We start from the raw sequence: 17,017 nt of genomic DNA, 5'->3' as shown, positions 1-17,017 counted from the left end.
CCTGTTTTCTCGCTTTTTCATTTTACGCCTACCTTGCATACATCTCCACATTTGTTCACTGTGAGCTTCCTTCCATCTGAGCCTTCTATGTGAGCCTGTTACCATGTCCTTTGCCAGCTCTTGCTAATAAGCACTTCGATGGTTTTCAGTCTTTTGCTAAACAGAGGTGCGGTGGGTAACCTTCTACTTACGTTGTTTCACGCATGGGGAAGTTCAGAGAAGCTCCTCAAAGTGAGGTGGCCGGGTCCCAGGGCATGAGCATTAGTGGTGGGTGCCCAAGCCTCCTTTTGTGGGGCTACTTCCAGCTCCCACCTACACACTAGTGTGTCCCCCACAGACAGCTGGACCCAAATTCAGAATCCTACTGACAAAAGGCCATGTTAGAACGTCCTAGTTTGCATTTCTCTCACTATAAAGAGTGACTATTACTTGGAAGAGCCAGTTATGTATCCTTTCTGATCAAATTACTTGCCCATTTTGGTATCAATTTGTTCCCCTTTTTTCTAGATTTTTCTTGTTTTTCAGTTCAGTTCCCACCTAATGACATTGCCTGCCCTCAGACTTCTAGTTCCTTGGTGATCTTTCCCCTCTCCCTGCTGTGGGACACTCAGCAGATCCTCTGTAGGAATGAAAGAACTCGATATCATCAAATTTTATCTTAATCTTGACTATATTAAGAAATTGCTTATAAAGCAGTTTCCTCAGGCATGCAAGTAAACCCAGGTTTGTGCTCTTGAAGCCCTTTGAGTCAAAATATTTAAGAACAGAAATCCTGGTCCTTCCAAGAAAATCTAAGGTGGCACTAGTCCTGATTTAATAACAGGTTCAAGCAGGAAGAGAAGTAACAAATTAATGAGCACTTAGAGTGCTGCACCGCCGAGAGCCCTCCTTACCAGGCTTGACCGAGGGTCTTCATCTCCCGCCAGAGACTGTTTTGGTTAGGGTGTGTTTGGTTACCAGTGAAACCAACCCAAACTACCTGAAGTAAGTGGGGGACACTTAATCTGAGGCCAGTGGAATGTCCCACAGTCTCCAGGACAGGAGGACAGCTGGCTTCAGGACGTCTAGACCAAGAGTGGGGTACCAGTGGGCATACATGTTCCTGCAATGTGCCCCTTGTGCCACAGCCATCTCTCTCCCCTGTCTCACCCCGTTCACAAGGCAGCACCCTTAGCTGCTGGAAACTAAGGCATTCACCCTACCATCCACCCAGAGACACCTTCCCCTCCTCTGTCCCAAGCCCAGCTTGGGGCCAGTGACCACATGGGCACAGTCAGCCTGGAAAAGGGGCACTGGGCGGATGCTGCCCAAAGTGTCCATTAGAAGAAGCTCCATAGTAAAGGTGAAAACAGCACCTGGAACAAGTCTTGTTTCCCTGCACACTCACAGAGCTGGGTGTGAGCATCAGGACACCTGGTACATGGCGATACAGCTCTGGACAGCTTCAGTGTAAACTATTAAAGAACTTCTTTTAGGTTCCCAGAGCCAGTTCCAGCATGGTGGCAGTTGGAATTCCTCAGATACCACGGGGTGCCAACAGTTCAGCTCAGTCCTGACACCGTGCACCCAGAGACAGCATCAGCCCCACAGATGAGGGGCTCGGCCCCACCTAACCGCCCCCACCGCCACCCCAGATGCCAGTCCCCAGTCCTGTGCTTCTGACTACAGGCTACAGTGGAAGACCCCCTCCTCAGACTCTTCCAGTTGGGCTAGAGCGGCTCAGGCTCATGTTATCAGTTTATCAGAGGGTGGGATAGAGGAGACGAATCTACAGCTGGATGAAGAGATACACAGGGCGAGGCCTGGGGTGGGCACAGAGCTCCCAAGGGTCTCCAGGTGCCACTCCCCCCACACCGCCAGGTAGTCAACTACCTGGAAGCTCTCTGAACCCAGTCCTTTTGGGTCTTTATGGAGGCTTCACTGTGTAGTCCTGATGGACTAAGTCATTGGTCATTTGCGATGGATTCAATGGAATGGGGTGGGGGGGCTGTCCCCTCCCTGGAGGTCGGGGTGGGCCTGAAACTTGAGCCCTCTGATGAGCAGTTGGTCATCCTGGCAGCCCACCCTGCCCTTGGGTAGAGCCCCGAAGTCCTCTTCAGTTGCTCTTGCATAGGGCTGATTTCTTGCCTTCAGGAGTAACTTTCTTGCCTTCTGGGGGGACTTGTCTAAGTCTGATTGCATAAAATTGTGTTGAGTAAAGTTGCCGTCAGGAGGATGAGACTACTCAGGGTTTGTCTCCAGCCTAACCCTGGTTATCTAGAAACCTGAGGTAGAGCACATTCGACTCATTGTAACTTTTCTGAGAGCTTTACTGTGCAAATTGCTTTTTAAGGCCAACGTTACAGTTGATCCTCTTAGTTGATTCTCAAACAACTTGGAGGTTCAGGGTATCATCTCCCTCCCAGTCAGAAATCAGTAGAACTCTGGACCCCCTGAAACTTACCTACTAATGGCCTACTGTTGACTCGAAGCTCTGCCAATAACATAAATAGTCAATTAACACATATTTTGTGGGGACACCTGGGTGGCTCAGTGGTTGAGTGTCTGCCTTTCGGCTCAGGTCATGATCCTGGGGTCCTGGGATCGAGTTCCGAATCTGGCTCCCTGCGAGGAGCCTGCTTCTCCCTCTGCCTGTGTCTCTGCCTCTCTCTCTCTGTCTCTCATGAATAAATCTTTAAAAAAAACAAACACATAATTTGTGTGTCACATGTATTACGTACTGTTCTGACGATGAAGTAGGCTAGAATAAAGAAAATGGTAAGAACCTCATAAGGAAGAGCAAATACATTTAGAGCATTATACTGTGTTTGCCGCGAAAATTCCACATACAAGTGGACCCACGAAGTTCAGACCCGAGTTGTTCAAGGATCATCTGCATTCGGAAACCACAATTCCTATCTGCGATACAGTCATACAGTCGTCCTCCCTGGCCTGCCTGTGGGGATGTTGGGAGTACCTGCGGATTCAAAGAAGGGTAGGAGGGAGAGTACAGGCACTCCTTTGTCCACTGACCTTGAGTGGGAGGAGCACCTTGAGGATCTCTTGGGCCTCAGAGCAAAGGGCCCCTTGCAAATGGATTCAGATGAAAGTAGTGCTCTTTGGGAAAGTGTAGCTTGCATCCCAGCCGGGCCAGTGCTGATGGCACTGTCTCTCCATCGTTACCTCTAGCGCTGGTTGGCATCCTCAGTTTGAGAACTTGATGACTTAAAAACTGAACGTGTGGTATACCTGGCACCCAGATGCTGGTTTCTTTGGGTTTCCTCCAATAACAGGAGCCAGGGCTCCTTGGAGAAATGGCTGATTGTAGGACTGGGGCCAGTGAGCCTAAGGAATCTGTAGCACCAGAAAGATAGGAAGTGCTCACAAAACCCTCAGTACGGGGTGTGTCAGAGGCCCACAGGAGCTAACGGAAGACCTCCAGTGGCCAAAGCTGGAACTTCAACATAAAGCAATGCTAGATTGTAACCTGAAGTCAAGTCAACGTCTGTGACATCAGTCATGGTATAACTGTGTGGTTTAATAATTAAGTCAGTGGTGGAGAAGAGACAGATCTCCATGCTGAGGAACCCCAAATGATTTATGTAGATGGTTCATGCCCGAGGAGGTGACTTCCTTCCAAACAGTACAGGACTGAAAGGAGGAGAAAGAAGAAGGACTTCACTGGGGCCAAGGTCACAGATGAGACCTCAGCCGGGAGGGGAGGGGCAGCAGCTGCACAGACACATCATGGCAACGACACCGATCCTGACATGCCGTGACAAGAAGGGCACGTGATCTCTGGCCTTCTCCCCAAACCCACAGCCCAGTCCAGTCGTGAGAAGAGCATGAGCCGAGTCCCAGTAGAGGGACGTCCGCAGCAGCCCTGCGCAGTCCTCAACACCGGAGGGTCAGAGACGCTATCCCTGCCCAGAGAGGCCTAAGGAGATGTGACACCCCAATGTTCTGTGGCTCCCGAAGAGGATCCTGAGACAAAGAGCGGGCGTTAGGGAGGAACTGAGGAAATGTAACTAAAGCACAGTTCTAGTTAATACAGTAGGTCAGTATCGGCTGATTGATCCTGAGAGCAGTACCACATAAGTACGATCTGCTAATAGGAGAAGCTCGAGGTAGACAATGGGACTTCTCTGAATGATCTCGCCACTTTTTTTTAAAAGATTTTATTTATTTGAGAGACAGAGTGAGCGAGAGAGAGAGAGCAGATGAGCAGGGACAGAGGGAGAGGGAGAAGCAGACTCCTCGCTGAGCAGGGAGCCCGATGTAGGACTTGATCCCAGGACCCCAGGATCATGACCTGAGCTGAAGGCAGATGCTTAACATACTTAGCCACCCAGGTGCCCCAAACTTGCCACTTTTTACAAATCTGAATCTATTCTAAAACTGAGTTTTAAAAGCTGGACATGTGACTGTTGTTCTCTCCAGGGAATAAGGATAGCAGAGGGCACACAGAAATGCTTCTGGTTTCTTCTTGGAATATTTTTTAATGATTTGTAGTCAGCAGTGCATGTGTAGCAGTTTTGTAGTTTTGTTGAAGAGGAACGAGCCTGTGTTCAGTGGCACAGCATAACTCTTGCTTTACACTGGTCACTCTGTGAGAATGTGTCTCCTCCCCACGGCGTTGGGTTTTCCAGCTTGGTGTCCTGCTCTTGTGGAGGTTGGACCAAAGAGGTCGAGTACAAGGGACGCCCCTGCTGAAACATGACCACGGAAAACCCCTAACTCACTGCATCTTCCGGCTCCCCCCTCCTGGCGAGTAAGTAGAGCTCATGTGGTGGCCTTATCTCTACTTCCCTTGGGGCTGGTGCGGGGCAGGCCGTGGCTCCTCCTTACCGAGTCATAGCCTCCTGCTGCTCTGAGCACATCTGTAGTGACAACACCTTCCTAGAAGGAATCCTGACTTCCCTCATGTCTGCCTTTCAAAGGGACCTTGTTCAGTTGGCGAAGGCAGCTGTGAGCGGTGACGAGAGAGCCCTGGACATGTTTAACTGGAGGAAAACTGGCTTTGGAAGTTTCCTGAAAATGGGATCTCAAGAGGGACTATCATTCTTTGTCAGCTTGATGGATGGTGAGAGACTTAGGTGGGGATTCTAGGACGAGGAAGCATTGTAGGGTCTGGTAAGGATTTTAAACAAAGAGATGATGTTTCTGCATCAAACAGAAGGCTGTGTGTGTGCCCGTTGTGGAGCGATGCGTTAGCAGCCCTCGGCGGCTACTTATCCAGTGTTCAGAGAAGGGCTTCACTTTGTCCTGATAGAGACGAATGGGCTTTGCTTGCATTCAAAGGGCTCTCATGACGGGGCTGCCCGTCAGCAGACTCCCTGACTGCTCACGTGGGCAGCTCCCGGCAGGACGGACAGTGCCGCGGTCCTGCTGCTCACTCTGCGTGATGGGGAAGCACCCTTACCTGTCATTGTTTGGCTGACCTTGGGAGGGAGAGTGGCGGGCGGGACGGGCGCGGGCTTCGTCTGCAGCCACCAGCCAGCCTTGGCAGATGGTCAGTGTCAAGTCCACCTTCTGGACTCGGAATCCTCAGCGTCAGCAGGGAGACAGGCCAGTGACAGCCGATAAGTGCAGTATGGGGTAAGGGGACAGAAGAGTGGTTTACGCTCGTGGAGGACACTCACACGTATGTGTGCTGCAGAAGCGAGATTAAGGAAGTGAGCTTCCCGAAGATGCTGAGCTTCTGGAGGAAGTGCTTCCACGCAGCTCAGCCCTGATGGGAAAAGAGAGCAGAGGATAGCTGCCAGGGGCTGGGGCTTTTGTCACTTTTCAAATAGAGATACCATTTGTTTCTGGAGATAAGGGGACAGCTGGTGGAGAGAACTTTGAGGAAGTCCTGAGGGATAGGAGTGGGCATGGAGCCTCGGGCAGTGTGGGGAAGATGCTAGCACAAGGCCTCCCTGGCAAGGAGTCAAGAAGATGGTGTGCGAAGAGGGCCCAGCAGACAGGTGTGCAGTGGGGACAGGCCTGGCTCTGGCGGGGTTGGTCCTGTCCCTTAGGCAGCAGCTGTGGGCTTCGGGGGCAGATCTCCCCTTGTCAGACCGCTGCCTGCAAGCTCACCGCAAATGTCAGCTGCGTGAACACATTGAGAGTGTGTCGCCAAGCCTGCCACCGATGCTCACTGAGGCAGAGGCAGTGCCGGCATGGTCGTGTCATGCCGACCATGGGCCCCTGCACAACCTCGAGCCTGCCAGTTGAATGGGAAGCCAAGTATTCCCTGGAAACAGATAAGAGGAGGCCGGGAGAATGAGGAGGTTTGTGCGGCCGAGATGAGTTGCTTCAGGCACTCCCAGGAGACTCCCCCCAGATTCAGAAGCCCAAAGGGAACCTGGAGGACAAGGAGGACCTGGCAGGCCAGGCAGGGCAAGGGAAGAGAGGCCTCTGGGGTGGGACACATGCCTATGGATACAAAGAGTGCCAGCAGGAAAGCCAGCCATGTGGGAGGGCCATCGCTTGGGCCTCAGCAGGTGGCACCCCGGAGAATGGACAGCGGGGTGAAATGGTGGAAGTGACCTCAGAGACGGCCTGGGAGGTCATGTGCGGATGTTTTTAAAATGTTTTATTTGTGAATTTTTATGATGAGGATGTTTATTTTGCAAAGGTCTGTAAGTAGATATGAGTGCCGCAGGCAAGTGCCACGCCCCCTGGACTGACCCCTTTGCCCTTAGGGACAGTGCTCTACGTGGATGAGAAAGGGAAGAGCACCCAGGTGGCATCCACAGACAGCTCCATCCAAACGCTCTTCTACATCGAGAAGAGGGAGGCCCTGGTGGTGGTCACGCAGAACCTGCTGCTGTCTCTGTACGTGGTGAGGCCCGAGGGCAAAGCAGAGGAAGTGATGAAGGTAGGCGGGACAGTGGGCAGCAGGCCTCGGCCAGGGCCAGGCCAAACCTGCCACACCACGCCGACAGAGCTGTCCAGTGGCATCACCTACACGGCGCGGTTGCCAGGAGCTTTGCAGGTGTCACTGGACAGGGGTGGGAGGCTCTGGGCTCGCTCAGGCCTGCGCCCCCTCGAGTGGCTGGCTCACAGCCTGTATATTCTCCTGTGACACAGAAGAACCACTTACCTTGCCATGGCTCATTTGACCTAGGGGTGGAGATAGGTGGGACGGGAACATGATCTGGCTTCCCATCTGTGCGTAGATGAGCATACTCGCTTCTATCACAGCTGTCCCTGGCCCAAGCACACACATAGGTGGTTTTGCCCGAGGGTCAGTCTCCCTCCTGGGTAGCAGATGTTTGGCTGTGGCTCCTGGGAAACAGTGAGACCCCCGTGCAGGTGCCTTTCAGCTCCGCCCTGGGCTCTTGCTGATGGGAGGATGCTGTGGGGTGTGCCCCGGCACTGGATGCTGCTCGAGGTGTGCAGCTCACCAAGGACTGGTCCTCCCTGCCCTCCTGGTTCCCTGGTTTGTACCAGAGGAATCTGTGTTCCTCCAAGAATTCGGGACTTTCCCTAAAGATACTCTTGTAGATTACAGAGTTGATTGATTTTTGTAAGTCGGTGTTCACACTGGCATTTCTGTGTTCCTGGCACAATAGTTGGAAATAGAGTCCCTGAGTCCCGTGGACCTGGGTTCAGATCCCCTTGAGCCGCTCACTGGCTGGGGGGCCCTGGGCAGGTTTGTCCTCTGCAGAACGGGGTCGAGACAGCTGCTCGAGAGATGTGGTCAGGCCCGAACTCGGCTCAGCTTGGTGGTCACTTACCAGGTGCCATGCCCACAGCAACTGTAATTATTAACCACTTAATACCGAACAAAGAGTAGTACTGCAGAGTCAAGGCCACCTTCCCCATGTCCACACCCATGCTGCACCTGCCCAGCTGTCAAGTCTCCACCAGGGCACCACACACACCAGAGACACCGGGCTGATGAGAGCAACATGCTTCTTTTGGGTTATTTCTCGTTATCAGGTGAAGTTGAGCGGGAAGACGGGTTGCCGGGCAGACATCGCATTGATTGAAGGCAGCGTGCTTGTGACCGCCATAGGGGAACCTGTTCTCAGGTAAGAGCCTGGCTCCTCAGTGAGCACTGCCATTAACATCCAGTCCCTTTGGAGTAATATTCTTATTGGAGTGTAGCATACATACAGAAAAATATGGATTATAATGACCTTTCACAAATTGGACACGTCCATATAACCAGGTCTGAGATTGAAAAGCAAAGATACCACAGACCCCAGGCATCCCCACTCTGCCCTCACAGTGTAGGCTCCTCACTGTCCTGATGTCTGTGTGTGGATCTTTGGCCTGTTCATTTTAGCTTGGTGTAAATGGAATCATGTGTTGTGTTTACTTATCCAGCTGCTTCAGTTCTGTGTGATGTGGGAGGGGGTGGTTCCTTATGTTACTGCATGTGGTTGGAGTCCCTTCATTCTCGTGAGCTGGTGTCACACACCAGCCCCCTGCTCCCTTTGATTACAAACATGGCATTGGATAGATGTAAACATATTGCTGGCAGTCTGTTCATATCAGAGTCCCAAGGGCGTGCTTGCTTCCAGATGGCTCTGCAAGTTGAGCAGGACCCTCAGGGCTGAGGGCAGCCCCTGACGCGGCTCCTGAAGGGAGCTCTCTTCCTTTCATTGTAGATTCTGGGATCTAGAAGGTGGAGAGAATTACATGCTGAGTCCAGCAGAGAAGTTTGGTTTTGAAAAAGCTGAGAACATAAACTGTGTTTCTTACTGTAAAACCAAAGGTGAGACTTCTCGGGCAGGTGCAAGAGTGGGAGGGAGGTGGCCTCAGTCTCGCTCTGGGGGCTGCAGAACGATGACAGGACTGCAGCTCTTCAAAGAATGGTGAATCGGTAGTGACTGTGAGTCACTTGAACAGAGTCACTCGGAAATGAGAAAGTGACAGTACAGCTTTGCTTGCATACATGAAGGCCAAGGGGCTGGCTCGAAAGGGTGACCAACCTAGTTACATGCAGTTGACCTCTCTTCTCTCTGGAAACCACAAGAAAAAGTGTGAGAAACATTAAAAATACTTGTGTATGTCCTTGTATGCATGGGTGTGTGCGCACGCGCGCGTGTATGTACAGAGGAGGCTAGAGAAACAGAAGATGTGCCTGCTGAGCGCTAAGTGCCATGCTAGCCCTGGGGAAGCAGCCCCGAACAAGCGGACTGCCCTGGACAGGCAGACAGGCCCCTGGTCTCCTGGAGACTGACAGAAAATAGCACCAACACTCCCCAGCACCATCCTCCCAGGTGGGAACAGGTACAGAACTGGAGGTCACTGGGCAGGGGGCTGATGCCCGGATATTTCAGAGCCATGGTCAGGGAAGAGAGATTCCTATTGCTTTTAACCTTCCACTCAATTCCCGTGAACTTTGTTTTTACCGATAGGTCTTCTGGCAGCGGGCACCGATAAAGGGCGAGTAGCCATTTGGAGAAAACTGCCAGGCCCCCAGAGCAGCCGAGTGGCAGAGGGCAAGGACAGGTGGATTTTTCAGACCCCTAGTGAGCTCGAAGGCAACATCACACAGATTAAGGTACAAACCACCAGGGTGCAGGGTGCTCTCATCCTGCAAAAGTAGAGGAAGTGATTGGTTTTTAACTATTTTTGTCAGTTATGCACCTTAAGACTATGTAAAAATAACAACAATAGAATAAAGGGCTTTGGGCTTTCAGATTGTGGGTCTGGGATTGTGGCCGTGTAGTCATCTGTATCTTACCTGTGTACCCATCCCTTTATCACCTATCTACCTACCCTGAAAGCAGCTTTATCGAGCTCTGTAGCATACCTATTTTGCTCAACCACTGAGCCACCCAGGTATCCCCCAATTTTCTTTTAGCATATTCAGAGTTTCGCAGCCATCACAATGCCTCTTAGACCACCATCAACGCCCCAGAAGGAGAGCCTGTGTGGTGTGTCGGCAGTTCCCCCACCCCCACTCTTCCTCTGTGCAGACACTCCTCTGCTTTCTGTCCCTGTGGGCTCACCTGTCTGGGCATGTTGTAGACATGGATGCGTGCTCTCTGTCACTGAGCATCATGTTTTCCAGGTTTGCCCACTCGGCAGCACATGGCAGCAACGCGTTGCTTTTATGGCTGAGTAGCACCCATGGCAGGGACAGGGATGGGGACAGACTACCTTCTGTTATCCTTCCAGCTGTCTGCAGACACTTGGGTTGTTTCCACATTTGGACTTTGTGAACTCTGCTACTGTGAACATTTGTGTACAACTTTCATTGTGGACTTAATGATTTTATTTCTCTTGAGCATATGCTTTTTCTCCTTGTAAATACTGTCTTTCTGGTGATGGTCAGTATTTGGGGGCCTTGGGCATGTGGATGGTCTCCTTTGGGGCATGTTGCCGCTGTTTGCTTGTTTATTTGTTTAGTGACTTGGTGGGACCACTGTAGTGGTGTTTCTTTCCCCTGCAGTGTGAGCCTCTGACATCACTTCTCACAGGGCTGGCCTTGGGCATGTGGATGGTCTCCCCAATGGCTCTGGGGGCTGACTGTCCTGTCCCCTGAGCTGCTGAGCTTTCTGCCTCCCCAGGTGCTGGCCGATGGCTCTATGGTTTCCTGCAGCACCCCCGGGCATCACTTACACCACAATCCAGTCCCATGAGATTTGGGCAGGTGTGCTCTTTGAGTTCAGGGTTTATGGTTTGTTCTGACTGAGGAAGATTCCTCCTAAGTGTGTCCTTCTCCAGATCCCTCTGATCAGTGGTCTGGCCTGCTGTGGAGTTTGTAGCGCTCAGGAAGCTTCCAGCCTCCTCTTCAAGCTTACCACCATTAAAACCTCCAGTCTCTTGAAGAGCATCCTTAGGTTTGGACTTATCCACATTGTGTTTCAAATGAGGTCACTTTCTTTAAGGAACCTGTCAGAGCTCTCTATTCCTATGGACTACATCTCCCCTTGGGGGAAAAAAAATCTGAGTCACTGCTCCAGAGCTTGGGTGTGGGGACAGTGGCCACTTGCCTCTCTGTGAGCAGGGAGCTGGACGCAGCAACCTCTGGTCTTCTCAGGTAGCCTCTCCCAGCACGGAGCATCTGCAGTGTAAGCGAGCTGGGGCAAGGGCATGGGGGCCCAGTGTTCTCAGGCACCCTGTGAGCCCAAGGGACCCCACCTCCCACAGCATGGAGTTGGGGGAATGAGAAACGCTGCCCAGGAAGATGCTGTAGCCCCACCTGGGTGCTGAATAGGGAGCCGACCTCTTGGCCATGCCTGCCCAGGGGAGCTCCTGCATGCCAAGTGGGAGAGGCAGGACAGCGGGGGTCATAGACACTGTTCTTACCAGATTTAGCAGATTTTCCTGAACTGTGTTGCCTCACACGTGATTTCTGGAGAACGAGGTGACTGTTTCCTCCTACTTTCCCCCAGTTCTGCCTGTTGCCACCTCAGGGTCCTCACCTGTCTCTCACCCCTGCTGAGTATAATCCTCTGAGACAGAATCTATTTAATCCTGCCTAGCCATGAAAGGAAGATGTACCTAGCAAATCACTGAGGGCACCGCAGAGCACTTTGGGGGTTACCTTTAGAGCCTCCTCTCAGGCCACAGGTAAAAATAGCTTCTGGATGAATTAGTTAAATATCTTAACTAAGTCAAAATAAATAGCTCAAAATAGCATAGAATATTAACAGATCTGTAGAGAAAGTACAACTTTCTCAGATGTGAAGTAATAGGAAGAGCCACACTAATTTTCCTAAAGGACGTAAATGAGAAACCAAGTACAGGGTGACACATGCATACCGTGTTCCTTAAAGAGAAGCTTCAGTTTTATAAGAGTGTTATTTCTTCCCAAGTAAATGTACAGGTTACTATACACCCAGTAAAAATAATAACCCTTTTCTTTTCTGGGAGAATTCAACAAAATAAACTCATCTAGGAGAGCACAGGGCCAAAGAAAAAAATGTATAGAGAATCAGAACATTTCCGAATTACAAACCAGAATATATCTCGAAACTGTAGCAATTAATTAAAACAGTATGTGCTTACTCGGGAATGGATAAACATATCACTGGAATGGAGTAGGAAATCCCAGAACAGACTGAGAAAGATTTGGAAGTTTAATATGAAATTATGAAAGCAGCATTTCACATCACCGGGGAGAGCCAGATAATTTAATATGTCATGTTCACTAGCTCTCCATTTGTAAAAAATAAACATCCCTAAATTAACAACCAGTAAGAACAGACACAAGACAGGGGTGCCTGGGTAGCTCAGTCAGTTGGGCATCTGCCTTTGCCTCGGGTTATGATCCCAAGATTCTGGGATCAAGCCCCACATCATTGGGTTTTCTGCTCAGCGGGAGCCTGCTTCTCCCTCTCCCTCTGCCTGCTACTTCCCCTGCAGCGGGTGTGCTCTCGCGTTCTCTCTCTCTCTCTCTCTCTCTCTCAAATAAAATATTTTTTAAAAAAAGACAGACATGAGACAGAAGAGCCATGTAAGTGTTTGCCCGTTGCGTTACAACTTGGGTGTCAGTATTATAAGATTTTCTAAAGTATATATTTTATGCTAGTAAATTTTTAAATCAGTTTACACTGATGAGAGGAAATAGTGCCAGGAAAATTGTTGATGAATCCTATGTTTATAACACTTTCCTGCCTGCATCTCCCTTCTCTTTGTTCATACTTTTGTCTCTGTCCCTGTGGCATGGAATGAAGTGGGGCTCCCGGAAGAGCCTCCTGGCAGTGAACAACATGAGCTCCGTGGTGATCCTCAGCGAGCAGGCCATGTCTTCACACTTCCATCAGCAAGTGGCCGTGGTGCAGACTTCCCCAAGCTTACTGAGCGTGTCCTTCCTGTCCACGGGGGTGACACACAGCCTGCGTATAGACATGCACGTCAGTGGAGTGTTCACCACCAAGGTGACTACAAGGGTGGCCATGGGGTTGACAAAGGACCTGGCCGGTTTTCTGAGTTGTTCAGGGTGGTAAGGGGTCTGGGTGGCAGGTCTCTTCTTAATTTCCATGATTTTTTTTAGGATGCCATTGCTGTCTGGAACGGAAAACAGGTGATGGTCTTTGAGCCTTCTGGAGGCACATTACGGAATGCAGGTAGGAGTCTTGTTCCCTAGAGGGGGCTCATAGCAGCCTGCTTTATTTTCTGACCATCTAATGGGGGTATTGGTGCCAGTGCTGTGGGCAGGGGGTTGACAGAGGACCACCAGGAGCCCCTTGTGTCAGTCCTTCGACCTGTGCTCTGGCTCCATACTGCTGGGCATCACCTTACTGAAGCCAGTCAAGGTGGCCAAGAAGCCCTCCCAGGCACCGGGACAATGAAAGAGTCGGGAATTAAGGCTATATGAGCATAAACATCAACAGTGCTTGCCAAGGAAGGGGGTTGCTACACACCCAGCTTCTGAACTGCTTCCAGACCACGCAGAACAGCGAGCCCCATGGCATCTTGACTGAGGCCAGCCTCTGTCTGGAAATCTGAGGATAGATTAGTCAGACATGGTCTATCAGCTTGCACCTCCTGTCTCCGTGGGCTGCCCTGACCCTCCCTCTTCAGCACATGCCTACAAGAGTGGCAGGGGCTGCCATACCGGGGGCGCAAACCAGACAGACATTTACTTTCTCACAGCTGTAGAGCTCAGAAGTCCAAACTCATGGTTCCCCAAATCATGGCATCAACAACCGCTCCACCTCCTGAGCTCTAGGGAAGTCTGTTCCTCACTTCTCCCTGCATTTGGTGGCTGTTGGCCATCCCTGGCTGGATCACATTCTTCCAGAGTCTACCTTCATTGTCACCTTGTTCCTGTCTGAAATCTACCTCCCTCTTATAGGGGCACTTGGGGTTGCATTTAGGGTCCACCTAAATAATCCAAGATAATCTCCCCATCTCAGGACCTTCCCATCTTTGGCCAACATAATTTTTTTTTTTTAGATTTTATTTATTTATTCATAAGACACAGAGACGGAGGCAGAGACACAGGCAGAGGGAGAAGCAAGCTGGGAGATGTGCCCCATCTTTGGCCAATATACTCACATTCACAGGTTCCAGGGACCAGGACCTGATAGCTCCAGGGGCCATGTGCAGCCTGCCATAATGACCCTCCAGGTGGGCCCCTCACCCAGCGCTCCTGCACAGTTGTACCGTTCACCCACGTTGACTCCACAGGAATGGTCATCCGTATGCTCCAGGGGGCTCCCCCCATGTGTTTACAGAACAGCTCTCACCCCAGGGGTGCTTCTCCACTGGGGGTCACCCTCTTACCATCCCTCCCTCCTTTTCACCTCTAACACTTCATTACCTACACTTGTCATACTTTTCCTGCTCTGCCTTGTGTTATGTCCATAATTAGTGTCTTCTCCTGCAGCATGGACCCCCTTGGAGTAAGGGTGAACTTCTAATACCCTCAGGAGGATAGCACAGCGGGTGCTCAAGTGCTCCCTGTCTTGTGTGTGTGATCATCTCCCGGGCTAGATAAGAATCCATCTAGGGACGCCTGGGTGGCTCAGTGGTTGAGTGTCTGCCTTTGGCTCAGGGTGTGACCCTGGGGTCCCGGGATCAAGTCCTACATCAGGCTCCCTGCATGGAGCCTGCTTCTCCCTCTGCCTGTGTCTCTGCCCCTCTCTTTCTGTGTCTCTCATGAATAAACAAAATCTTAAAAAAAGAAAAAAAAAAAAAGAACCCATCTAGAGAAAGACAACGGTTCGAGGTCTCTAGAGCTCTACTGAAGGGGAACAGACGGCCACCTAAACACTTGTACTGCGGTGCTGTAGTGCTGCAGCCCCACCAGACCAGAGAGGCAGCCTCATCTGTACTCCAGCCCCTGGCCCACATGCTATTCCCGTCCCTTAGGGCCTCACTGTCCTCACCTACGCAGAAAACGCAGCCCTCACAACACTCTGAGCATGTAAGAAGAGATGGGCCGCTGCCTCATTATGTCCCTCTCTCGTCCTAGGAACTTTCCTGTGTGAGACTCCAGTGTTAGCCATGCATGAGGACAATGTGTACACCGTGGAGCCAAACCGAGTTCAAGTTCGAACCTGGCAGGTAAATCACTGCTCTGGAGCGAGTGGGCTTGATGATGAAAGTCACTAGAACAGTTTAAAAGGCCGTCTCTAAATCAAGCCAAAGCTGCTTACTGACCTCACGCAGCCAGATCACAGCCCCCCCTGGCCCGGTACTTGCCTGTGAAACTGGACTCTGGGCTAGTCTGTGCGCTATGACTGCTGAGACCTGTGGATTCGGGAAGTGGGGCAGGGCCTCGCAAGTGATGAGCATTGGATTGCTGGCCCCTGAACGCACGGACTGGGAAGGGGGAGGGCATGTTTGCTGGAGTTCATGTGATCTTCAAGGCTGAAGGGCCATCAGTTCAGGAAAGGCCTTTCCCACTGGCTCTCCTGCAGCCTCTGTTCCCCCCGGTGCGTGGAGTAGGAGGCCCCTGCCTACCGCCATCCCAGACGCTGGCGGGAACCTGGCGCAGACAGGGTGTAACAAAGGACCACACACTGGGTGGCTTAAAGCAATAGAAATTTATTCTCTTGCAGTTGGGGAGGTCAGATGTCCAAACTCCTGAGTGTAAGCAGGGTTGGCCCCTTTAGAGGTTCTGATGGAGCATCCATCCCCTGCTCTCCAGCCTCTGGGGGCTCTAGCCTGCTTTGGCATTTCTTGGCTCATAGATGCATCACTCCATTTGTGCCTCTGTCTTCTCCCTGTGTCTGTGTCTTATAAAGACTCTTGTCCTTGGATTTAGGGGCAGCCTAATCCAGAATGGTCTCCCCTTGAGATCCTTAATTATATCTGCAAAGGCTCCTTTTCCAAATAAGGTCACATTCACAAATTCCAGGTGGATGTGCCTTTTGGGGGCCACCACTTGGTGCAGTACCCACAGCAGTGCTCTGTCAAGGTCGGGAAAATCTTCACACCCCAACTTCAGGTGCCACTGCTTCCTCAGGGTCTGAGTTGTGGGCTGAGATCTAGCCTTCACTTCTGGAGGCTGCTGGACACGTGTGCTCTTGTCCTCCTACCTCACATGCTGCTCCTCCTTCCTGCCACCCTTCCCCAAGGGGCTTCCATGGAGTTCTTCCTGAGGGGGCTCGCTGTGGGTGGGGAGTGTCACTGGGGGAGCCCTAGAGTAGAGGCTTGATGTGGGGAAGGTGCCAGTTGGGGGCAGGCCAGGCTAGGCTGCTGGCCCCTGAGGTCTTCAGTCTGTTTGAGGTGGGAAGGAGGCTGGACCCCACTGCTGCCAACACTTGGTGGGGATGTCTGCTGTGGACGTGAAGCTGGGGCCTGGAGGGCCCATGTTAACGACCCATGAAGGATGTCGCTATGTGAGCAAGAGGACCTGGGGGCCCCGCTGCAGGGCTGGGGAGGGAGGGTGAACAACCTGTGAGAAGAGGGCTCTGAACCGTAGATTTAAAACTACCCATTATTTTAGCTGCAAAAAAATGGGTTTATCTGGGAATAGGAGAATTGTGGTCTGGAACAAGCAAGCTAAAGCTAAATCATAGCAAGACTGCAGAACCCAGGAGAGGAGGCTCTGCTGTGGGGGTGACCAGCCTGTTGTAAACGGAACGTGCATTGGATGAAGCTGACCACTGCAAGTGTAGAGGCTTCTCATTGGCTGGGCTGTTGCTGGGGGAAGAGGCACGCTTCCTTCCTCCTGCTGGGATCACACAGGTGACCCCCATGCAGTCAAAAATCCACGTATAACTGGACTCCCCCAAAAACTGGCAGCTCAAATCTTTGCTGATAGTACAGTTAACACATATTTTGTATGTTTTATGCATAAAACATATACATATTTTATACTATTCTGTCTGTTCTGTCTTCTGACAATAAAGCAAACCAGGGAAATGGAAATTAAATCACAGGGAAGAGAAAATACTTTTACAGTACTGTACTGTATTTATGAAAAAAAAATCTGTATGTGAGTGTGTAAATGGACAGCATAGCTCAAACCCTCTGTTCAAGAGCCAACTGTAGTGTCCACTTGCACAGCAGGTCTCTGCAACCGACCGACAGGGTGTTGCAGAAAGCATCCTGCTGGCCCCCCCAGCTCCATCTTCTGAATGAGGTTTCCCTTTATTAAATACTTTCACATTTCCCCTTTTATGATCAAGAT

At 51.2% G+C, this 17,017-nt stretch overlaps 1 protein-coding gene across 5 annotated transcripts in view; it reads left to right on the top strand.

Moving 5' to 3' along the window:
- The window catches only part of IFT140 (intraflagellar transport 140), an 80,285-nt gene that overhangs the window by 9,528 nt on the left and 53,740 nt on the right, over positions 1–17,017 (top strand). For all 5 annotated transcript variants that reach the window (XM_077906079.1, XM_077906080.1, XM_077906081.1 and 2 more), the window contains 9 exons: positions 4,629–4,750; positions 4,920–5,062; positions 6,666–6,841; positions 7,909–8,000; positions 8,583–8,689; positions 9,336–9,481; positions 12,606–12,809; positions 12,926–12,998; positions 14,852–14,943. In XM_077906079.1, coding sequence (XP_077762205.1) covers positions 4,629–4,750; positions 4,920–5,062; positions 6,666–6,841; positions 7,909–8,000; positions 8,583–8,689; positions 9,336–9,481; positions 12,606–12,809; positions 12,926–12,998; positions 14,852–14,943 — 1,155 coding nt within the window. The remainder of the gene's footprint in view (positions 1–4,628; positions 4,751–4,919; positions 5,063–6,665; positions 6,842–7,908; positions 8,001–8,582; positions 8,690–9,335; positions 9,482–12,605; positions 12,810–12,925; positions 12,999–14,851; positions 14,944–17,017) is intronic.

This window comes from Canis aureus, chromosome 8 (genome assembly GCF_053574225.1).
Source record: "Canis aureus isolate CA01 chromosome 8, VMU_Caureus_v.1.0, whole genome shotgun sequence".
NCBI lineage: Eukaryota > Metazoa > Chordata > Mammalia > Carnivora > Canidae > Canis > Canis aureus.
The sequence above is the reverse complement of the archived record's forward strand: the minus strand, read 5'-3'. Positions and strand labels throughout refer to the sequence as shown.